Raw genomic sequence first — 24,721 nt, forward strand, 5'->3', positions numbered from 1 at the left:
ACATTCAATGCTGCAGACATTTTTTGGTACCCTTCCTGAGATCAGTTCCTCAACACAATCCTGTCTCGGAGCTCTACGGACAATTCCTTCGACCTTAAGGCTTGGTTTTTGCTCTGACATGCACTGTCAACTGTGGGACCTTATATAGGCAGGTGTGTGCCTTTCCAAATAATGTCCAATCAATTGAATTGACCACAGATGGACTCCAATCAAGTTGTAGAAACATCAAGGATGATCAATGGAAACCAGATGCACCTGAGCTTATTTAGATAAGGTATTTCAGATGATTTTTTATAAATTTGCAAAAATGTCTAAAAACCTGTCATTATGGGGTACTGCGAGTAGATTGATGAGGATTATTATTATTTTTTTTAAATCCGTTCTAGAATAAGGCTGTAACGTAACAAAATGTGGAAAAAGGGTCTGAATACTTTCCAAACGCAGGAGCAACCTAATGTCATTTCTGGTGAGTTAGGACATTTACAAGTGAATGTGAACGAGACACATTGTGCAAATGAACAAAGTTTTGACTCATGCTTTATGACAGAAGAACTGGCACTGGAGCAGCATGTGTACACACTGTGTCTGTGTGGAGTCTGGAGTCGATCGGGCAACGGGCCCAACGTCTGCTCTGCTCGAAGACGATGGGGGAGGAGCAGACGGGCCGAGAACAGAGGAGAAAAGAATAAATCCAGATACAAATAACTCATGCAAAAGGGATTTGACTTCTCAAACACTGCAGAAAGATAGCACAATGATGCCCCGTCACCTTATTAAATTCTGCCACTTACTTAGAAAACTAGCAAGTTAACTTTAGGGGTCACGTTATTGCGGAATTCTGCAGGTTTTTTCACGCAGCAAAATTATTATTATTATTTTTAAAGACAAAACTCATAAGAAATATCTAAAATGCTTCTTATTGTCATTTCTGCTAGACATCAGGCAAACTCTGTGCTTCAGTTGCACCTCTCCATTCGGATGAGAATTCACTAACGGCCTTCCATCAGCAGACAGCGCTCTGACTGACGGTGTAGCTACTTTTCTTGGTGTAGCCAGCATACATTTCTCCAGTAAAATGCGATATTAACTTTAAGGCAAACAATAGGAACTGTACACTGAACAAAAATATAAACGCTGCAACAGGCAACAATTTCTAAGATGTTATTGAGGTACAGTTCATATAAAGAAATCTGTCAATTGAAATAAATTAATTATGCACTATGCCTCTATGGATTTCACATGATTGGGAATACAGATATGCATCTGTTCACAGATACCTTAAAAAAAAGTTAATCTCTTGATGCTCTGGGGGCGCTATTTCATTTTTGGATGAAAAACGTTCCCGTTTTAAACAAGATATTTTGTCACAAAAAGATGCTCGACTATGCATATAATTGATAGCTTTCGAAAGAAAACACTGACGTGTCCAGAACTACCAAGATATTTTCTGTGCGTGCCCTAGAACGTGAGCTTCAGGCAAAACCAAGATGAGACGGCATCCAGGAAATGAGCAGAATTTTTGAGGCTCTGTTTTCCATTGTCTCCTTATATGGCTGTGAATGCGAGAGGAGTAAGTCTGCCCTTTCTGTCGTTTCCCCAAGGTGTCTGCAGCATTGTGACGTATTTGTAGGCATATCATTGGAAGATTGACCATAAGAGACCACATTTACCACGTGTCCGCCCAGTGTCCTGCGCCGAAATTGGTGCGCAAAAGTCAGCTGCAAGTATTTTTCCATGGAATTTAGAGAAGAATGCAAGCTTCCACGAACGATATATCAATGAAGAGATATGTGAAAAAACACCTTGAGGATTGATTCCAAACAACGTTTGCCATGTTTCGGTCGATATTATGTAGTTAATTCGGAAAAAGTTTGACGTTGTAGGTGACTGAATTTTCGGTTCATTTCGGTAGCCAAATGCGATGTACAAAACGGAACGATTTCTCCTACACACAGACGCTTTCAGGAAAAGCATTTGGTATGTAACTGAGAGTCTCCTCATTGAAAACATCCGAAGCTCTTCAAAGGTAAATGATTTTATTTATTTGGTTATCTGGTTTTTGTGAAAATGTTGCGTGCTAAATGCTACTCAAAATGCTAAGCTAGCTTAGCATACTCTTACACAAATTAGTCATTATTTTCATTTTATTTGCGATTTTCAGAAATCGTTAACGTTGCGTTATGCTAATGAGCCTGAGGCTTTAGTCACGATCCCGGATCCGGGATGGGGAGTTTCAACAGGTTAAGGGTGTGGACAAGAAAACCAGTTAGTATCTGGTGTGACCCCATTTGCCTCATGCAGCGAGACATCTCCTTCCCATAGAGTTGATCAGGCTTTTGATTGTGGCCTGTGGAATGTTGTCCCACTCCTCTTCAACGGCTGTGCAAAGTTGCTGGATAGCGGCGGGAACTGGAAGTGTCATACGCGTCGATCCAGAGCATCACAAACACGCTCAACGGGTGACATCTGGTGAGTATGCAGGCCATGGAAGAATTGGGACATTTTTAGCTTCCAGGAATTGTGTACAGATCCTTGCGACATGGGGCCGTGCATTATTATGCTAAAACATGAGGTGATGGTTGCACGACAATGGGCCTTAGGATCTCGTCATGGTATCTCTGTGCATTCGAATCACCATTGATGAAATGCAATTGTGTTCGTTGGCCGTAGCTTATGACTGCCTATACAGTAACCCCACCGCCACTATTGGGCAGTCTGCTCACAACAAACCGTTCGCCCGTGGCTCTCAAAAGGTGAGCTTTTGCCCACTGAAAGCAGTTACGACACCGAACAGCAGTCCGGTCAAGACACAGATGAGCTTTCCGGAGACTGTTTCTGACAGTTTGTGCAAAAATTATTTGGTTGTGCAAACCCACAGTTTCATCAGCTGTCTGGGTGGCTGGTCTCAGAAAAGGCTGCAAGTGAAGAAGCCGGAAGTGGAAGTCCTGGGCTGGCGTGGTTACGCATGGTCTGCGGAAAATATATTTGTTTTTCCATTGTAATCTCATTGCACTTCTGCTGTCATCTGATGAACACTAAACTATTTTGTGGCTAATGTGTTTCGATAATGCATTTTCTGTGAAGGAAAACTACAGTTGCACGTCCTGATCACTCAATTGAAGAAAAAAATACATGGTTGGCTTTCAATATAAAACGCAACACTTCAATAAACAGCTGGACTCACATGCTCCCACTTTATCCCATTGTGCTATTTACAAGGTAAGCGTCATAACGTAAAATAATGTGACAGGTGAAATGAACACGATCTGCTTCATCGTATTGCACAAGTAAACTGAAGGTATTTACTTAAAAAGAAGCAACAAATATAAAAATGGATTAAATAGTTAACGGTATTGCGTGTATTGAAAAAAAAAAAACATTGTGGCTATATCCAAATACCCCGGTATACGGAGTAGGAACCAACCCAGCACACACATCATTTTGTTTAGGTTATTTTAATCCAAACTTAACAATGAGGAAGATGAGCTTCTAATCCCCCCCCCACACACACACACACACACCTGGGCTGACATCCTTGGGCTGATCCAAGGCCAGCAGCTGACTGACCATCTCAGAGTGCTGCTTTTCCCCCTGGACCACGTCTGGCCCCACTCACTCATTCAGGGACACATGACTGTGAGAAACAAGAACAGAATGTCCAGGCCAGGCTGTCTAGAAGAAACCAACACAACCACAATGACGCCTCAGGAGGGAGAAAGTTGGAGGGGGGCCTGAGAAGTCAGCAGTCCTGGATTTGGTAGCGATGTGAATCTAGCAATAGCAGGGAATCAAGTGCTCCAGAATCACATGGAATGTGATTATGAAACAATTCCGTGCTAATTCAGAGCTAGCCTGCTGGTCAATAATTAACAGAGGGCACTTAAAGGAGAGACTAATGCGAGGGAAATGGACAAACTTCTGTTTCTCTCACTGCCTGATTGAGAAAGTGCCCATATGGGGCAATTTCACCTAAAGATGCAGGCAAACTGTTGCATTTAACATCAATTTAAAGTTCATAACATCTGTTATAAGTGAATTAACGTGTCATTATAACAGGTCATAAAGAGCCATCTCCTCCTGAGGAGGCAAGAGAAATCTTTTCCATCTTAGTGACTTGTTGATCTGTCATTAATTGTGGTGACAACAATTTAAAAAGACAGCTTCACGGTAATTGTGATGCCACTGAGCCTCAACGCTGTAGCTGAGGCATTGTCAGGCACAGAGGGATTGTGATATCATGGGCTTAAAACAGTACAACTGAACTGGCTCTCCACAGGGCCTTGTCTATTTATAAGTGAGCAGGCATTTTGTGACGAGCGCCGGCCAGCACTGTTTAAAACAGATAAGAAGGGTGATAAGTGTTTGTGGGAAGCTAGTCCTCCTCAGGCAAAAAAAATAATTAATAGGTAAAAAATAATGAAGGATGGAGGTGGCTGAAGAATACAGTTTTTGGGACAATAACAATCTTAAACACTGCAAACTCCTAAAGGTAGAGGTCGACTGATTATGATTTTTCAACGCCGATATCGATTATTGGAGGACCAAAAAAGATACCAATTAATCTGCCATTATTATTTTTTTGACCAGGAACACAACAACAGCCACCCTCGAAGCATTGTTACCCCTTGCAGAGCAAGGGGAACAACTACTACAAGTCTCAGCGCGAGTGATGTCACCAATTGAAATGCTATTAGCGCGCACCCCGCTAGCCATCTCACATCGGTTACACCAGCCTAATCTCGGGAGTTGATAGGCTTGAAGTCATAAACAGCGCAATGCTTGAAGCACAGGGAAGAGCTGCTGGCAAAACGCACGAAAGTGCTGTTTGAATGAATGCTTACGAGCCTGCTGCTGCCCACCACCGCTCAGTCAGACTGCTCTATCAAATATAAAATCATAGACTTAATTATAACATAATAATACACAGAAATACGAGCCTTTGGTCATTAATATGGTCGAATCCTGAAACTATCATTTTGAAAACACAATGTTTATTATAAATACGGAACCGTTCTGTATTTTATCTAACGGGTGGCAACCCTAAGTCTAAATATTCCTGTTACATTGTACAACCTTCAATGTTACGTCATAATTACGTAAATTTCTAGCAAATTAGCTCGCAACGAGCCAAGCGGCCCAAACTGTTGCATATACCCTGATTCTGCGTGCAATGAACGCAAGAGAAGTGACACAATTGCACCTGGTTAATATTGCCTGCTAACCTGGATTTCTTCTAGCTAAATATGCAGGTTTAAAAACATATACTTTTGTGTATTGATTTTAAGAAAGGCATTGGTGTTTATGGTTAGGTACAGTCGTGCAAAGATTGTGCTTTTTTTTGTTGTTAAATAATCCCCCTGCATTGCATATATATATTATATGCAACGCAGGACACGCTAGATAAAATAGTAATATCACCAACCATGTGTAGTTAACTAGTGATTTTGATTGATTGATTGTTTTTATAAGATAAGTTTAATGCTAGCTAGCAACTTACCTTGGCTTCTTACCGCATTCGCGTAACAGGCAGGCTCCTCGTGGAGTGCAATGAGAGGCAGGTGGTTAGAGCGTTGGACTAGTTAACTGCAGAGTTGCAAAATTGAATCCCGGAGCTGACAAGGTAAAAATCTGTTGTTCTGCCCCTGAACAAGGCAGTTAACCCACCGTTCCTAGGCCGTCATTGAAAATTAGAATGTGTTCTTAACGGACTTGCCTAGTTAAATAAAGGTGTAAAAAAAATAATAATAATAAAAAATATAAATCCGCTAAATCGGTGTCCATAAATACAGATTTCTGATTGTTATAAAAACTTGAAATTGGCCCTAATTAATAGGCCATTCCGATTAATTGGTCGACCTCTACCTATAGGTACAGTGTTTTCATAAGTGGAGGAGAGCAGCTCCCCCGTGTAAACACGCTGGTCAAAATGGTGGCCTCTGAGCACACTGGCTACAGTCCCAATATCCATGACTGAAGTTCAGATAGACACAGTTAAAAGGGCAGGGTTCATGTCATGACCTCAAGCTGCAGGGGCAGAGCAGGACAGACAGTACAAACAGTACACAAAACACACTACAAACTGCAGCCAACAAGTAAAAGCGTTGGCCCAGGCTCAACAACAAAACGTTTAGGCCTGTCAGGTCCAACTTTGGTCCAGAGGCACATCACATAGCCTAACGTCACCAAATGCGGATAATCAGACTTCAAGGGTCAGTTCATTACTGGTGCCAATTTCCAAGAGGGCCTTCTTTGTTTTGACATGAGATCCAGCATTCAATTTATTATTTTCTTCAGGGGAAAATTGCTTTCACTTATAACAAAACACAGTGTAGCTAACAGAATCAGAATATTTACAAATATCAACTAATCTCATTTGTATGATACGTCAATGGAAGAACCAACAATAGCCCACATGCTTCTAGCATAATGTAAGGCACTGGTTCCCAACCAGGGTTACTAGGATTCCTGGGGGTACTTGGCCTAACCACAGGGGTAGTTGAGAAGACTAATGAGACCGTAGGCTTACTGGTAAAAATGTTAATGCACTTGAGGGCGTACGTCAGGGGTACTCCGGGCAGAGCTAAACTCAGTTGGTGGTACAGTAAACAAAAAAGGTTGGGAACGAACCACTGATGTAAGGAGTCAGCACATGGTTTTCCCACGAATGCCCGAGAGAAGGAGAAAGGATGGACGAGAGAGGGAAAGGGGAAGGATGAGAGAGGGAAAGGGAGGGGGAATAAGGAGGGAGGAGAGGAAGCAAAGCTGCTAAGAGTCATGATGGGAAGTTCAGGAATCTGGAGGAAATTATGCAACATTCAATCCCCAGCCAGGACTGGGGAAGTGCTCCAGGACAAGAGAGGCTAGGACTCCTTGTACAATCTCACTGCAGGGTGACACTATGCAGGGAATAGTTTCATCTATCAATTTGTTCAGATTAAAAAATCCCCTTCAATATTATTATCAAGGCTAGTCTCTACAACACCCAGTGGATGTGTATTTCAATTAGAGGTTCAATTAAAGCCGTCCCAATTCAAATCGGACGATTTTTATTTATTTATTTGTAATAATGACAATTACAACAATACCGAATGAACACTTATTTTAACTTAATATAATGCATCAATAAAAATCAATTTAGCCTCAAATAAATAATGAAACATGTTCAATTTGGTTTAGATAATGCAAAAACAAAGTGTTGGAGAAGTAAAAGTGCAATATGTGCCATATAAGAAAGCTAACGTTTGAGTTCCTTGCTCAGAACATGAGAACATATGAAAGTTCCTTTTAACATGAGACTTCAATATTCCAAGGTAAGAGGTTTTAGGTTGTAGTTAATATAGTATTTATAGGACTAGTAACCAGAAGGTTTCAAGTTCAAACCCCCGAGCTGACAAGGTACAAATCTGTCGTTCTGCCCCTGAACAGGCAGTTAACCCACTGTTCCTAGGCCGTCATTGAAAATAAGAATTTGTTCTTAACTGACTTGCCTAGGTAAATAAAAGGTAAAAAAATAAAAAAATACATCAGAGACTTAATTATAACATAATAACACACAGATTTACGAGCCTTTGGTCATGAACTTCTTGACGCTACCCATCCCTGTCGCTGGATCATTTGTCAGCAACCGGTGAAAAGCATAGCGCAACAGTCAAATAATATTACTAAAAAATATTCATGAAATCACAAGTGCAATACACAGCTTGCCTTTTGTTAATCCACCTGTCGTCTCAGATTTTGAAATTATGCTTTAGAGTGAAAGCAATCCAAGCGTTTGTGTAAGTTTATCGATAGCCTAGCATAGCATTATGTACACTTAGCATCAGTAAGCTTGGTCACGAAAATCAGAAAAGCAATCAAATGAACCGTTTACCTTTGATGATCTTCGGATGTTTGCACTCACAAGACTCCCAGTTAGACAACAAATGTTCCTTTTGTTCCATAAAGATTATTTTTATACCCAAAATACCAACGCTTGTTTGTCGCGTTATGTTCAGAAATCCACAGGAAAGAGCGGTCACGACAACGCAGACGGAAATTCCAAATAGTCTTCATAATGTCCACAGAAACATGTCAAACGTTTTTTATTATCATTCCTCAGGTAGTTTTAAAAATATATATTCGATAATATATAAACCGAGTGTGTAGGTTTTTCAATAACAGCGGGAGGAACAATGGCGGCTTTATTCTGTAATGCAAAAACTCAGAGAGCCCCCACCAATCCACTTACGCAATAAGATCTTTCACACTAATTTTTCGAAATAAAAGCCTGAAATTTATGTCTAAAGACTGTTGACACCTTCGGGAAGCCAGAGAAAAAGGAATCTGTTTGATATCCTTTTAAATGGAGGATAGGCATGCATAGGAACAGAAGGGTTTCAAAATAAGAGGCACTTCCTGATTGTGTTATACTCACAGACAATATTCTGACAGTTTTATGTTTTTACAAACATAAAAATAGTGCCCCCTAGCTTCAAGAGGTTAATATGATTTTAAGGAAGGCATTGGTGTTTATGGTTAGGTACAGTCGTCCAACGATTGTGATTTTATCGCAAATGCGCTTTTGTTAAATCATCCCGCTGCGTTGCATATATAATAAATTATATGCAACGCAGGACATGGTAGATAAACGAGTAATATCATCAACCATGTGTAGTTATAACTAGTGATTATGATTGATTGATTGATTGTTTTTTTTATAAGATAAGTTTAATGCTAGCTAGCAACTTACCTTGGCTTCTACTGCATTCGCGTGACAGGCTCCTTGTGGAGTGCAATGAGAGGCAGGTGGTTAGAGCGTTGGACTCGTTAACTGTAAGGTTGCAAGATTGGATACCCCGAGCTGACAAGGTAAAAATCTGCCCCCGAAAAAAAAAATCTGCCCCTGAACAAGGCAGTTAACCAGTGGCGTGCCGTGGGCCTGGGCCTTCAGTGAGGTCCTACACAGTCCCACACAAATTAATCCACCTCTTATTACCATCATTATGATGCCATGGCTCTGGACACTATACATTTAGACAAAAATGCAGTATAACCAGGCGTTGTGTCGCACCCAAAGCAGTTTCACCGTGATGATAGACATAACTATTCACTGAAAATAAAATAAAGAAAACAAATCATTTGCAACATAGGCTATTTGCCATTTTATTTTGTTAATTAACATATAGGCTATTTAATATTAACAAAATAAAAAGCGAAACATACATACACGTTTAAAAAATAAAATGCATTGTATGCCTACTCACCAAAGACTGACTATTTGAACACAAAATCCATCCTCCTTTCTTTCCTCAAGAAGACTTCAATGACTCTGTTGTACAGTCTATCTGTGCGTTTTAGTTCCACCAATAAGTCCTTTTCTATCGACATGGAGGCTAATGCTGAAAGCAGAGTCTGTCCAGTAGCATTTCTGGAATAGGTTTTCATTCGCTTTAAGGCCGAGAATGACCGCTCGACAGAAGCCGTGGACACAGGGATAGTCACTGTCACATGCCAATGTATAAAGTTGCCCCATGTCCTCATTCAGATATTTCTGCTTAAGGAAATCAAGGAGATCAGAGGAACTTTTCCCTTCAAAATCAGTCATAGCATACATTACAGTCAGTTCTGTTTTTAGCTTGGATAGGTCGAACAGTGTTCCGTAACTCTCTGGTAAGCTGGAGAAGGCTGTTTGCGGGGAACCCCCCCCGGTAGGTCTGAAAGTGCTGGGGGTCTAGGAGGGAGAGAAACATGCATTTTTCGTGGTCTTGAAACCTGTTTCGTATCTGGCAAAGAATGTTGTCCAGAATATTGCTGTGGAGTTGTTGGTAGTATGTGCGAGGGTCTCCTTGTGCTGGGCCTCTGCATGCGCTGGGTGAACTTGAGATGCGAGCTGTGTCATCGTAGATTTGACTGAACCTGCGCCATCGTAGATTTGACTGAACCTGCGCCTCTCTCACTCAATTGTAATAATAGGCATTCCCAGCAGTACAGATTGCAGTGCTTCTCGGAGCCTGTGAGCCATTGATAGCGCTCGTAGTTGGAACTTTGAAAGTGGCAAACAAACCCCTTTCCCGCCTGTGACAGGCTTTGTAGCGTCGGGCGACCTCTCCTTACAATGTCTAACTTTTCTTGAAAAGTTTGTCATGAGAATGGCGTTATAATTATATCCTCGACCAAATCGATATCTTCTCCCCCTTCTGCTATTGTGGGTTGAAAAAACAGCTTAGTTATACGCAAATTAATTTGTTTATCAAATTCAGATTCCTAGTTCTGAGGTTCTGCATAGACCTGCCCATAGGACCTGCCTCTCAATATTGGTAATCCAATCAAAAGACGTGCACGCACTACGCCTGCTACCTGGCTCCTGTGTAACACTGGAGCCAGCCAGCAGGCGTACAATAGCCAGCTTTAATGCTGATTGGTTGACACTAAATTTTCATTTCCACTCACTTTAAGCTACAAGCACCCGCACTGTTGATTCTGAAGGCCTGAGGGCAGATTGTAGACCCCTGGCAACACATGATGGCTGAATATGATTGGATAAAAGATCTAACATAAAGACCAGCCCTCCAAATCTCAACCTGGGGCTGGAAGCAGTGCAACCAAGAGGAAAGCTAGAAAATGAAGAGTACTCTCTGGGGAATAATTTAATATACATTTGTGGGAATATATATATTTTTAAAGTATATTCTGATGATGTTTAGGCCGGCAGAGAAGGCTTTGCTGACCCTGACGGCCCACCACTGGAGTTACCCCACCGTCCATAGGTCGTCATTGAAAATAAGAATGTGTTCTTTAACTGACTTGCCTAGTTAAAGATTTAAAAAATAATAATAATTAATCGGCACCCAAAAATACCAATTTCCGATTGTTATGAAAACTTGAAATCGGCCCTAATTAACCAGCCATTCCAATTAATCGGTCGACCTCTAATTTCAATGGCAAACTACATTGTGACATCTACCTACATCTATCCACAAGCGCCGCAGAAACTAAACAGACACCATCTCGTAAGGCATCTTGTATCCTAGAAGCCACATAAACTATGATCATTCTGAACATGTCAGCATGTGAGACAACAAAGAAAGGCTATACAATTTCATGACTTGTAGCTACTACTACAAACAGGCCTAAACCACTATGGAAATAAGAGCCTACAGTTTGATTGATTTTGATGTCAAAATATAACACCTAGTGAATTCATCTTATGCCTACCTCTAGTCTAGCACAGTGTGAATAAAATGGAGAAGCATCCCGTCTCTGGGTCTGCTCCAGGTTGAGAGAGCAGCACTACGCACTTGAGGCCAAGTTTGTTCCTCCTGACTGCTTAGATGAGGTTTGGGCAGTGAAGAGCTGATCCTAGACCTGTGAGTCAAGGAAGTCTCCAGGCCGGAGCCATGGTGACGATGATCGAGTCCAAGTGAACCATGAAGAGGCTCGGGGGGGATACGTTTCATTTTTTGGGCCATGGTTGGATCAGTCACTGCCCATCGCACCCGCTCAAGACACACTTCTCCATGAGTGAACATGACCCTGGGAAAGACAGCTGAACCAAGAAACGCACAGAGACAGAGAGATCTAGGCTAGGCCTACTCCTTCATGCAATATCAAAGAAGACGAAGGAAAGACAAAAGACAGACAAGGATACTGGATGGGGATTGAGGACACTGCACGCTTGTTATGAATACTAGGCCCATGCCTCAATCTTTCTGGGATGTCTAGATCTGGATGTTTCAGATGGTGAAAATGGAAATTATGAATGTGTTGAGGGAGTAAAACATCAGTAGACAACAACGCTCAGTCTCCTGCAGCACTTACGATAGACGGGTTACCATCATGATTAAAACTCATTTAACATTGGCCCGAGATATCTACCACTTAGGGCAGGGTGGTATACCGTATTTGACTCTATACAGGTTTTGATGCACTGACAGCTTTGAGTATTTACTTTACCTTCTATAACGGTATTTCAATGTTTGGTTTGTTAAATGTGATACGCAGCTCTGGCGTGTAATGTCAGTTTCTATAGTTTACGCTATTTGCTACTTCAGTCATCTCTCCCCCTCTGTTGCATGCCACTAACCACACCAAGCCCTCTGTCACTCGAGGATAGAGCAGTTGCTCGACAACGGAGTAACGAGCACTTTCTTGCCATTCCCTCTGCAAGGTCAGACCGAGTGGCACAGCCGTCTAAGGCACTGCGTCTCAGTGCTAGAGGCGTCACTACAAACACCCTGGTTTGAATCCAGGCTGTGATTGGCCGGCCGTGATTGGGAGTCCCACAGGGCGGCACACAATTGGCTCAGCGTTGTCAGGGTTTGGGCGTCATTGTAAATAAGAATTTGTTCTGACTTGCCTAGTTTAAAAAAAAAGTTAAATTAAAAAATAAACATGCAACAATGTTGGTGGTGTGCTACTTTCCACAAGGGGTCTATACACCGGCTATTCCCAAGCTGGGTAGGCAATGCCGTCGCGGGTACACCAAATAAAACTGTGATACACATTTTCAAACCGTCCATTGAGATTTTCCAACGGGGCTTTACATTTGAGTGAGTTTTTTTTAGCCTCCTTTCACTGCCAAAAATAAAAATTAAACCATTTAGTGTTCAGCAAAATAACAACACAATGTCAAATTCCATGTAAGGTAGCCTAGTCAAACAATAAACATCCAATCACATTGACCGTTACTCTCTCACAACATTTTGAAAGGAAACATGCCCATTTGAAAAATAAGCCACAGGAGTTTGAGCGAGAATTAATACAACTTTCGAGTCGAAAGACATGTATAAAAGCAACATACCATTAATAAGAAGGGGCTAGAAGCGTCTTATATAGTGAGCTACCGAGTGGCTTGGACAGGCAAGCTTCATATTATTGTGGAGGACTTAATTCTTCCTGCTGCTGCAGATAAGGCTGGGACAATGCTTGGGGAAAAGGTCAAAAAAGCTAGAAGCAATGCCTTCATCAAACAACACTGTTTCACGACGCATCAGTGACATGGCAGGAAATGTTTTGAAATAATTACTGCTTCGCATACAAGCCAGTGAATTATATTTGTTACAGCTGGATGAGTCAACAGACATGGCGGGGCCTGGCACAGCTCCTGGTATATGCCCGTTACATTTATGTGGAGTCAATTAAGGAAGACATCCTCTTCTGTAAACATGGATATATATAATATATTTTAAAGTACTGGACAGCTTTGTGACATCAAATGGACTTTGGTGGTCAAGATGCGTTGGTATCTGTACTGACGGAACAAAAGCCATGATAGGGAGACATAGTGTAATGGTAACACACGTGCAAGCAGTTGCTCCCGACGCCACTTGGGTATACTGCAGCATCTACCGAGAGCATCTTGCTGCCAAGGGAATGCCTGGCGGCTTGAAAGACGTTTTGGACACTACAGTGAAAAAATTGTTAACTTTGTTAAAGCAAGAAAACTGAACTTGTGTATTTTCTGCATTATGCAATAATATGGGCAGCGACCATGTAACACTTTTACAACATACAGAAAAGTGCGCTGGTTATCAAGGGGCAAAATAGACACATTTTTTTTATTGAGAGACGAGCTAAAAGTTCTCTTTACTGACTATCATTTTCACTTGTCCGACTGTTTGCATGATAACGAGTTTCTCACACGACTGGCCAAACTGGGTGATGTTTTTTCTCGCCTGAATGATCAGAATCTAGGATTACAGGGACTCTCCGCAACTATATTCAATATGCGGGACAAAATTGAGGCTATGATTAAGAAGTTGGAGCTCTTCTCTGCCTGCATTAACAAGGACAATACACAGGTCTTTCCATAAATGTATTATTTGTTGTGTGCAAATGAACTCAAGCTTACGGACAATGTCAAATGTGATATAGTGAAGCATCCGAGTGAGCTGGATGCGCAATTACGGAGGAACTTTCCAGAGAAAAAAAATACTCACACTCATTCTAGTGTTTAATAAATATTGTCAAAAAACAACATTAGAGAGTGCGCTGACCCTGGTGCTAGAGGGGGTATGCAGCTGGAGGTTGAATGTTTGGGGTACAGGATGATAAAAAGTTCAGGAACCACTGCTATACACTATTACGTTATCTTATGGTCTCTATCTGCCCGTTTGTCTTTTCTTTGCAAGGTGTTGCTAAAAATAGTGATAGCCACTAATGCTAACCAGTTAGCTGGCTTGCTAGATTGCTAAATGTTCCAAGAGTCAGAGCAAACGCAGCTAACTAATACTGTCTGGTACCAGCGCTGGTGTAGGCCTAGATAAGCATGGTTGTACAACGGTATCTTATCTTAGAGAGGAATAGGCGAAGCATGAATGTTAGCTAGCTACACAAAGTAAGAAAACATGTCTTGTAACAATTAGGGTCACATGGAAACACTGACCAAGACATTCGTTCTTACCCTGTCAATAATTCCTCCCGGGTTTATTCCAAGATGCTGACCACTATATTCTAACTATTGATGGGTTCTGACTTCTAAACTTGAAATATCCTTATTCATGTTACTGTGGGAGACGGAAATGCAGAACATTTACATTGTCAGAACATGTTATTGTTAGACATCCTATGGAAAGGAGAAGTGCCACAGTCTGGTACAAGTCAACAGGACAGCCGTGAGTTTGGGATGAGTGAGGAATTTAGGGAGAGGTCAGGTCAGATGAAGTGACAAAGAACAGGCATCGCTAAAGTCCTGTCTAGCAACAGATATGTATTGGCTGGCCAGATTTGTGAGGAGACTCCGCATAGGAGGAAAGTTTAAATACCAGTGCTTGTGTAAATATCTCTGTCTTATGCAGCTGCATGGTCCAGTGGGTGAATAAACTTGGTTTGAGCTTTACTCGTCGTCCGTGAGTGTTACTCTGCTTATTTAGAAGCAAACGCTATAGAATCAGAATAATTATTATATTTCCATGATTCCAATAGTTCACCAATTAACTAGGCCTATATTGTTTGCCCATATCATGCTTCGTGGCACAGCGTGGAAATTATCATTAAAGTGCAGGAAATGCAGAAATTGATGAAAATAATATTTGCTTGGAGTAGGCTTGAAAACTATAAATGGAGAAAGGCCCATTGAAATCACTTATAAGTTGTGTTTTGCCCACCTAGGGTCATGAACTACGCATAAAGCATATTTACAACTATTATTAAAATACATAAAATACCATCTTAAATGTCAAAGACATTGTGGTGTGATATTTTGTCCATATCGCCCAGCCCTACCACCATTTTGTCCTATTTACTGTTGGTAGTGTAACTGACGTGACTGATGGTATTGTATTGACAGAAATATAGGAATGCACACACTAATCAAGATATCAGTCATGCATCTACCCTAGATGGCAGAATGTTATCTTGAATCATGTGATGTCCCTGGCACCCTACCTCTCCGGCCACTGGACCTTTGAAACTGATAACTTCTTGGTGACCATGTCCGTAACCTCAGGAACTGCCGTGATGTAACGGGGGGGGGGGGATGTCGCCATGGATTTTTCCCATGAGTAACCCATCGAGATAATTCCTGTTTTGATGTGAAATCTAATTGCACGAATTAGGGTATTTCTATTCCTCTGGGAACTCATGTAAAACAAACCAAACTGTGTTCAGTTAGTGACATGGTAAAGGTCACCCACTACCCACTTGACCCTCATTGGACACAACTGTCTGAGTAGTTTTTTTTTTTTTTTGTGTTTTCCCTAAATAAACAGTGCCCACTACTAAAACGGCATGCATTTAAGGAGTGCCTGGTCTGACTCATGAGGAAGACACTTCATTTTGAGCTGGTGGAGAAGCCCATGTGGAACCATTACCCACCTTGTATTCTCATATGTAGGTTTGTTTTGGTGTTAAAGTACTATGAAGCTATCCTGATGATTTCAAGTCAATTGAACATTGAGATTGAAAATGTATGTCAACCTTGCATCCCCTGAAATCTCCCCACCCACACCTGACCCTCCTACATTAAAGAACCTAGTCTGCAAGTGCTTGGGGTGCCTACAGGAAATGTTCAGTCAAAAGAAACTGCAGCATCCTTAGAAAAATAGGCCCACAGGCATACAAACACTTGACTTGTTCTGTATGCAAAACAGAAAGACAAATTGTCCATTCAGAATTAATACACCTCTATCCACATAGCAGATGTAAGGAATATCACTACAAGCCACATACAACAACACAGGCTAATACTGAGGCGTTTTCCCTAAATAAACAGTGCCCACTACTAAAACGGCATGCATTTAAGGAGTGCCTGGTCTGACTCATGAGGAAGACACACAGAGACGTCTAAGGGAACTCACTTCATTTTGAGCTGGTGGAGAAGCCCATGTAGAACCATTACCCACCTTGTATTCTCATGTCAAGCCAAATGTGTAACATGATTCAATAATTCATTTTGACAAGGGAGTCTGATAGATTTTTATAAATCCTAGGTATTGTATAGGCCCTAGGTACTCACTATCGTAAGTTGCTCTGGACAAGAGCGTCTACAAAATGACTCAAATTGAAATGTATTGCCTGGGGATGAAATTGACAATGGTGTGACTGCAGATTGGTGTCTAATGGTTGCTATGGAAGGCAGAAGAAAACACCAAATTAGACTGAACTCCATGGCCCTATAAACACCTACTTTGTCAAATTGTGGGTGCTATAGCTTGCAAAATAAACAAATGTAACTCTAGGTGACGACATAATGCTGTTTGTTATTAACATTAAGACTCTTCATCAATAAACTATATCCGCTTCATGTTTCAGAGTATCACGCCAACCCTACAAACCACCACTAAAAGTGCAAAGTCTAGTGAGCGTCAAAACCCTCTATTAGGCCAGGGACAACAGAAAGGTACACCGTGACAGTGTCCCTCTTTGCCAGTCAGAGTTCAAAAGCAACAGTCTGCACTGTATGGCATCCCCAGCTTGAGGTCACAGCAAGGCTAAGGACGCCACACATACAAGGCCTAAACATATATGAGTAACATAAGCAGATATAGCTTAGAAAACAGTGTTAGAAATTACCATGTCTCCAAGGGTCCTTGGGCTCCACTGCTCCAGAGACAATATCCTCATCTGAAGGAAAAGTCACCCTCTTGCCATTTTTGTGTTTATCATCCCCCTCATCCAGGGCTGGAGAGAGGACCTCTCCTGGGGCAGTGACAGGTGGTGAGTCCTCCTGTTCTGAGGGTTTCTCAGGTTCCTTGTCGGTGACAGCGTCTGGAGTTGATGAATATGGATTGGTACTGCTTGAGGATGCCTCCTCTGCTAGGGATGGTCCCTGGTCTGTAAGTTCTGACTCCAACATGCCACTTTCATCCAGACTCAAATCCACACCTATGTCCATATCGCCACCATCATCCCCTTCCTCAATAGCAAACATGAGGGCCAATGGTGTTGTATCCTTGATACTCTCATCTTGGCGTTGGTCGTCACGATGAACGTCAAAGTCAGAACTGACTATTGCAGAGGTATCTGGGACGCTGTTGTTCTTATTCCCATTCACTTCGTCGATTTCTAGTGTCTCTTTTGACCGGTGGTTGTCCTCCCTTCGCGGGTTGTCTGTGAGCTTAGCTAGAGAGGACATGTTGGCGGCTTCGTTGCCAATGCCTTGTTTACACAAATCTCCATCCATCAGTTCCGAAAGCCGGGGAATGATCTCTTCCGAGTTATTGGTAGTATTGTCACCAACATTATTCTTAATTTTGACATTGCACAAATCCAGAGCTTGCTCCTCGACATTCATATTTTCATTTCCAGGAAGACAGTGTTGGCAATTGACCTGATTCGAGAACTCTATACTTGACACAATATTTAAAGTAATGCCTTTGAGTAGATGTCAGTCTAACCTTTGAACGTTGGTCTTTGATCCTTCAATAGCTAACATAATTTGTAAAATAAATGCTTTCATCAAGAATGTTTACAACTTTGTCGATGACAATAAGTGCTTTTTGAGTGTTAACGTAATTGATTGACAAAAACAGCTATTTGTGCCCACACAGAACTATTTCAAGAGATAATATCGCACATTATTGACAACTTTCAAGCAAGCAAATTTGACTGGTTTGACACGTGATGGGTGCCTGCAGTTCAGAATATTTATAGCCTTAAATTGTAATTTCAGAAAAACTTTGATAAATTGACCATATCACATGTCCAGGAACGGTAAATTGTTGTGAAATTATCCAGAGATAAAGGCAACACCTCGTGTCAAACGACCGTGACAAATCCTCCGAACCGAGAAACAATGTATTCTGCTGCTAGTCTCAATCTAGTTTATACTTGTTTGGCTAGCTAATTTAACGCTAGGTAACCACGATAGATATCAACAAAGTGCATGGATAGCCGTTTTATGTTACAGTATTCTGTATTTTGTTGGTCAGCACACTCTAAAAGTTGATGTGGAAGCTAGCTAACGTTATAGCTATATTTTGGGTGACCAGCTAGCTAAAACTGTACCCACGGTGCCTCCATTACGTTAGCAAAATACTATTTCATGTGCATGAAGCTAGCTAAAGTAGTTGCCCGACAATGACATCTAGACCGGTGTAGTTTTATGCACCTTTCGGTAAACCCAAATACTTTGTATTTGAGTCAATCATTCTAGTTTAAGAAAAATAATTTCCGAATGTCGTTCGCGGTCTCACCAGAGCACCTCGCATCACAATCCTCGACTAGGTAAGGAGAAAAACAAGCGTCATAGTCCGGAGCATGTTTCGTTCTCGTACCCAAATGATTTAACTGTTGAACAATACTCTCCTTTTTGGTTGTTATTTTAAAACAAAGACATGCCGCTTATTGACGTTCCCCGAGAAGCGCTTGAATGCAAAGAAGCTGTTTTCTCTCCTCGTCCTTGTGCAAGCTAACGTTAGCTTACTCGAGTCCAACTGTTTGTTGTCCATACGTCATCGCATATCCAGGGGCATGGAGTTTCCACTAGTTACCACAGCCACAAAGATATGTCGAAAACATTGAAACCAAAATTATATTGTTGGTCCAAATTTAAGGTTAGGCATAAGGTGTGTGGTTAGGGTTAGGTTTAACATCAGATTTGAAGAAGACAAATTGTTGAAAAAGACAGGTTTTATTACTTTGTGGCTGGGGTAACTAGTGACGACGACGACGACGACGACGGGGGGGGGGGGGGGGGGCATGTTCAGGACACTTTACGTCGCAGGACGCTGCAAATAGAAATGTAATACATAGACCGGTCGTAGGTTCGCTAATACGTTTGACCCAGAACACTTCTAGTGCCTATATTCTATTTCTATTTGCAGTGTTATAAAATGCTATAATTATTATGCCCCTTGCTGGTCATTTGATGTAAGTACTTTCGCATAAAAACATAATCAGTTGAATCATAGATATTTACTGTCACAATATATGCTACAAATATTTGTGTGCTGATGTGCTGTCTGACAATAACATTTTCTGAGGGTTAGGAGAATATTCCATTAACTTCCCACCAAACATAGCAGGGCATGGTTGCCAATGTTCTCAGAACACGTCACCTGATGGTCCCAAAGAAACATTCCCCCCCAAAATGTTTTCACTACACATCACACCTTCTTACTGTTGCAGAGCCCATCAAGGCCCTGATGAGTGAACCACTGATCCATTCATAGTGCTCAGTCTGTTGCCAAGGTTAGGGACAAACGCAGTGCTTTTAACATACAGTGTTTTCAATTGACTTACTTAACATACATGATTGCATTGTGGGTGGCAGGTAACCCAGCAGTTAAGAGTGTTGGGCCAGTCACCGAAAGATTGTTGGTTCAAATCCCTGAGCTGACTAGGTGAAAATTCTGTCAATATGCCCTTGAACAAGGCTCTTAAACCTAAATTACTCTGGATAAGAATGACTGGAAATGTTCATTTATACAGTAATTATTATTCAGTATGTCTTCACCTGGGATTTGAACTCACAACTTCCTAGGTTCACAGCATTCCACTATTTCTGCTCCGCCACCATGTCTGCATCAGTTAGCAGTTCATCTGACTATTCTCTCATCATTGATGTGATTTACTTATTATAGCAATGTTAAGGCTTTCTGTATAGTGGTCTAATGTTGGTGGGGCATTTCACCCTGTTTTAATGTTAATCCTGAATCACCATGATCAATAAAACATTTTTATTGAGTACTTTTAAGAGCTGAGATTTACTTCAATGTGCATTCACCCTGTTGCTTACAACGATCCAGTTGTTTCAGATCTACACAAGTGCCTAGGGAAAAGGGGTTGGTGTTTGCTTCAGGACAGGCCCTTACTATGCTGGCCTGATAAGCACATTCCCTAGAGATATCCCTTATTGGGACAGTGGTTAGGGCATCTGTCATTGGTGCTAGTGGCCTGGGTTTGAGACCTGCTAGGGTACTCACACTACTCAGACATTCTAAGCAATATATGTTAATGTTGTTATATGGCAACAAGGTACAACACCCCTAACTGATCAAATTAAAATCAGTTTCTCATTGAAAGATGGGAATCTGTAGGATTACCCCTTGAGCATGAATGTCATGCCCTGACCTGAGATATCTCTGTTTTCTTTATATTTTGGTTAGGTCAGGGTGTGACTAGGGTTTTTGTATGTCTAGGGGTTTTGTAGGTCTCGGTATTTGTATGTTTATGGTGGCCTGATATGGTTCCCAATCAGAGGCAGCTGTTTATCGTTGTCTCTGATTGGGGATCATATTTAGGTAGCCATTTCCCTTTGGTGTTTGTGGGTTCTTGTTCTATGTTTAGTTGCCTGTCTGCACTATTCATATTAGCTTCGCGGTTCGTTCGTTTTGTTATTTTGTTCAGTGTTCATTCTTTTAATAAATTAGAATGTACGCATACCACCCTGCGCCTTGGTCTCATTCGTAGGACGAACGTGACAGAAGAACTCACCACAAAAGTACCAAGCAGCGTGTTAATGAGGAGTGGACATCCTGGGCCCGGGAGAAAGATGGGTGGATGACATCCTGGACCTGGGAGGAGGTAATGGTGAGGGACAAGACCCTGCAATGGAAGCAGGTGGAGATAGCGCAGGAGGAACGGCGACGATACGAGGGGACACGGTCAGCACGGAAGCCTGGGAGCCAGCCCCAATAATTATTTTTGGGGGGAGCACACGAGGAGATTGGCTGAGTCAGGTTGGAGACCTGAGCCAACTCCTCGTGCTTACCGTGGGGAGCGGGGAGCGTGTGACTGGTCAGGCACCGTGTTATGCAGAGATACGCACAGTGTATCCAGTTCGCATTCATAGCCCGGTGCGCTCTATTCCAGCTCCTCGCATTTGACGGGCTAGAATGGGCATCCAGCCAGGACGGATGGTGCCGGCTCAGTGTGCCTGATCTCCAGTACACTTCCCTGGACCAGGATATCCCGTGCCGGCACTGCGCACTGTGTCTCCTGTGCGTCTGCACAGCCCAGTGCGTCCTGTGCCAGCGCCCCACACTTGCTGGGCTCAAGTGAGCATCCAGCCAGGACGCATTGTGCCAAGCTCTATGCTCCAGATCTCCAGTGCGCCTCCACAGTCCAGTATGTCCTGTATGTCCTGTGCCTGCTCCCTGCACTCACCCTGAGGTGTGTAACCTGTACACACACCACGCTGCGCCTTGGTCTCATTCGTTCAGTTTGACGAATGTGACAATGAATTATGACCACATTTCCACTACCTCATACATTATCAGTACTTAATCATTTAAAATAGCTGAGCATCTCTACACTGTCTTCTTAAAATCCACACATATGCATTTACACAGGCAGCTCGGTTCTGCATTTTTTTCTATTAATTAGTCTTTTGACCAATCACATAAGATCTTTTCATATCAGATCTTTTTTCAGAGCTAATCTGATTGGTCAAAAGACCAATTATGGAAAAAATACCAGATTTGAAACAACGCCAGCACAATAACTGTTCGTTGGGAGCTTCATGAAATAGGTTTCCATGGCCAAGCAACAGCACACAATCCTAAGATCACCATACGCAAAACCAAAGCGTTGGCTGGAGTGCTGTAAAGCTCGCCACCGTTGGACTCTCGAGCAGTGGAAACGCATTCTCTGTAGTGATGAATCCTGCTTCACCAAATCAAATCAAACCAAATGTTATTTTTCACATGTGCCGAATACAACACTACATTTCACCTTACAGTGAAATGCTGACTTACAAGCCCTTAACCAACAATGCAGTTCTATGAAAAATAGAAATCTAACAAATAATTAAGGAGCAACAATAAAATAACAGTAGCGAGGCTATATACAGGGGGTTCCGGTACAGAGTCAACGTGCGGGAACACCGGTTAGTCGAGGTAATTGAGGTAATAAGTACATGTAGGTAGAGGTAAAGTGACTATGCATGGATAATAAACAGAGAGTAGCAGCAGTGTACAAATGGGGGGTGGGGTGGGGACAATGCAAATTGTCCAGGTAGCCATTTGAGAAACTGTTCAAGAGTCTTATGGCTTGAGGGGTAGAAGCTGTTAAGAAGCCTTTTGACCTAGACTTGGTACTCCGGTACCGCTTGCCGTGCAGTAGCAGAGAGAACAGTCTATGAGGAGGGTGGCTGGAGTCCTTGGCAATTTGTTGGGCCTTCCTCTAACACCGCTTAGTATACAGTGCCTTGCGAAAGTATTCGGCCCCCTTGAACTTTGCAACCTTTTGCCACATTTCAGGCTTCAAACATAAAGATATAAAACTGAATTTTTTTGTGAAGAATCAACAACAAGTGGGACACAATCATGAAGTGGAACGATATTTATTGGATATTTCAAACTTTTTTAACAAATCAAAAACTGACAAATTGGGCGTGCAAAATTATTCAGCCCCCTTAAGTTAATACTTTGTAGCGCCACCCTTTGCTGCGATTACAGCTGTAAGTCGCTTGGGGTATGTCTCTATCAGTTTTGCACATCGAGAGACTGAATTTTTTCCCCATTCCTCCTTGCAAAACAGCTCGAGCTCAGTGAGGTTGGATGGAGAGCATTTGTGAACAGCAGTTTTCAGTTCTTTCCACAGATTCTCGATTGGATTCAGGTCTGGACTTTGACTTGGCCATTCTAACACCTGGATATGTTTATTTTTGAACCATTCCATTGTAGATTTTGCTTTATGTTTTGGATCATTGTCTTGTTGGAAGACATATCTGCGTCCCAGTCTCAGGTCTTTTGCAGACTCAGGTTTTCTTCCAGAATGGTCCTGTATTTGGCTCCATCCATCTTCACATCAATTTTAACCATCTTCCCTGTCCCTGCTGAAGAAAAGCAGGCCCAAACCATGATGCTGCCACCACCATGTTTGACAGTGGGTATGGTGTGTTCAGGGTGATGACCTGTGTTGCTTTTACGCCAAACATAACGTTTTGCATTGTTGCCAAAAAGTTCAATTTTGGTTTCATCTGACCAGAGCACCTTCTTCCACATGTTTGGTGTGTCTCCCAGGTGGATTGTGGCAAACTTTAAACTACACTTTTTATGGATATCTTTAAGAAATGGCTTTCTTCTTGCCACTCTTCCATAAAGGCCAGATTTGTGCAATATACGACTGATTGTTGTCCTATGGACAGAGTCTCCCACCTCAGCTGTAGATCTCTGCAGTTCATCCAGAGTGATCATGGGCCTCTTGGCTGCATCTCTGATCAGTCTTCTCCTTGTATGAGCTGAAAGTTTAGAGGGATGGCCAGGTCTTGGTAGATTTGCAGTGGTCTGATACTCCTTCCATTTCAATATTATCGCTTGCACAGTGCTCCTTGGGATGTTTAAAGCTTGGGAAATATTTTTGTATCCAAATCCGGCTTTAAACTTCTTCACAACAGTATCTCGGACCTGCCTGGTGTGTTCTTTGTTCTTCATGATGCTCTCTGCGCTTTTAACGGACCTCTGAGACTATCACAGTGCAGGTGCATTTATATGGAGACTTGATTACACACAAGTGGATTGTATTTATCATCATTAGTCATTTAGGTCAACATTGGATCATTCAGAGATCCTCACTGAACTTCTGGAGAGAGTTTGCTGCACTGAAAGTAAAGAGGCTGAATAATTTTGCACGCCCAATTTTTCAGTTTTTGATTTGTTAAAAAAGTTTGAAATATCCAATAAATGTCGTTCCACTTCATGATTGTGTCCCACTTGTTGTTGATTCTTCACAATAAAATACAGTTTTATATCTTTATGTTTGAAGCCTGAAATGTGGCAAAAGGTTGCAAAGTTCAAGGGGGCCGAATACTTTCGCAAGGCACTGTAGAGGTCCTGGGTGGCAGGAAGATTGGCCCCAGTGATGACTGGGCCATACGCACTACCCTCTATCGTGCCTTGCGGTTGGAGGCCGAGCAGTTGCCATACCAGGCAGTGATGCAACCAGTCAGGATGCTCTCAATGGTGCAGCTGTAGAACTTTTTGAGGATCTGAGTACCCATGCCAAATCTTTTAAGTCTCCTGAGGTGGAATAGGCGTTGTCGTGCCCTCTTCACCACTGTCTTGGTGTGTTTGGACCATGATAGTTTGTTGGTGATGTCGACACCAAGGACCTTGAAGCTCTCAACCTTCTCCACTACAGTTCCGTCGATGAGAATGGGGGCGTGCTCGGTCTTGGTTTGGCAGATGCCAGGAAAACACTACCTGCCCCAATGCATAGTGCCAACTGTAAAGTTTGATGAAAGAGGAATAATGGTCTGGGGATGTTTTTCATCGTTCGGAATAGGCCCCTTAGTTCCAGTAAAGGGAGATCTTAATGCTACAGCAGACAATGACATTTTAGACGATTCTGTGCTTTCATC

General features: G+C 42.1%; 1 protein-coding gene across 2 annotated transcripts in view; it reads right to left on the reverse strand.

Annotated features, from left to right (window-relative positions):
• Window positions 1–18,872, reverse strand: part of LOC135552572 (protein phosphatase 1 regulatory subunit 37-like) — a 50,659-nt gene extending 31,787 nt beyond the window's left edge. For both annotated transcript variants that reach the window (XR_010457481.1, XM_064984275.1), the window contains exon 1: window positions 16,990–18,872. Coding sequence is in view for 1 of the 2 variants with exons in the window: in XM_064984275.1 (XP_064840347.1) it covers window positions 16,990–17,710 (721 nt within the window). In the remaining variant the exon portion in view is untranslated. The remainder of the gene's footprint in view (window positions 1–16,989) is intronic.
• Between the last annotated feature and the right edge of the window lie 5,849 nt (window positions 18,873–24,721).

This window comes from Oncorhynchus masou, chromosome 13 (assembly GCF_036934945.1).
Source record: "Oncorhynchus masou masou isolate Uvic2021 chromosome 13, UVic_Omas_1.1, whole genome shotgun sequence".
In the NCBI taxonomy this organism is placed as follows: Eukaryota; Metazoa; Chordata; class Actinopteri; order Salmoniformes; family Salmonidae; genus Oncorhynchus; species Oncorhynchus masou.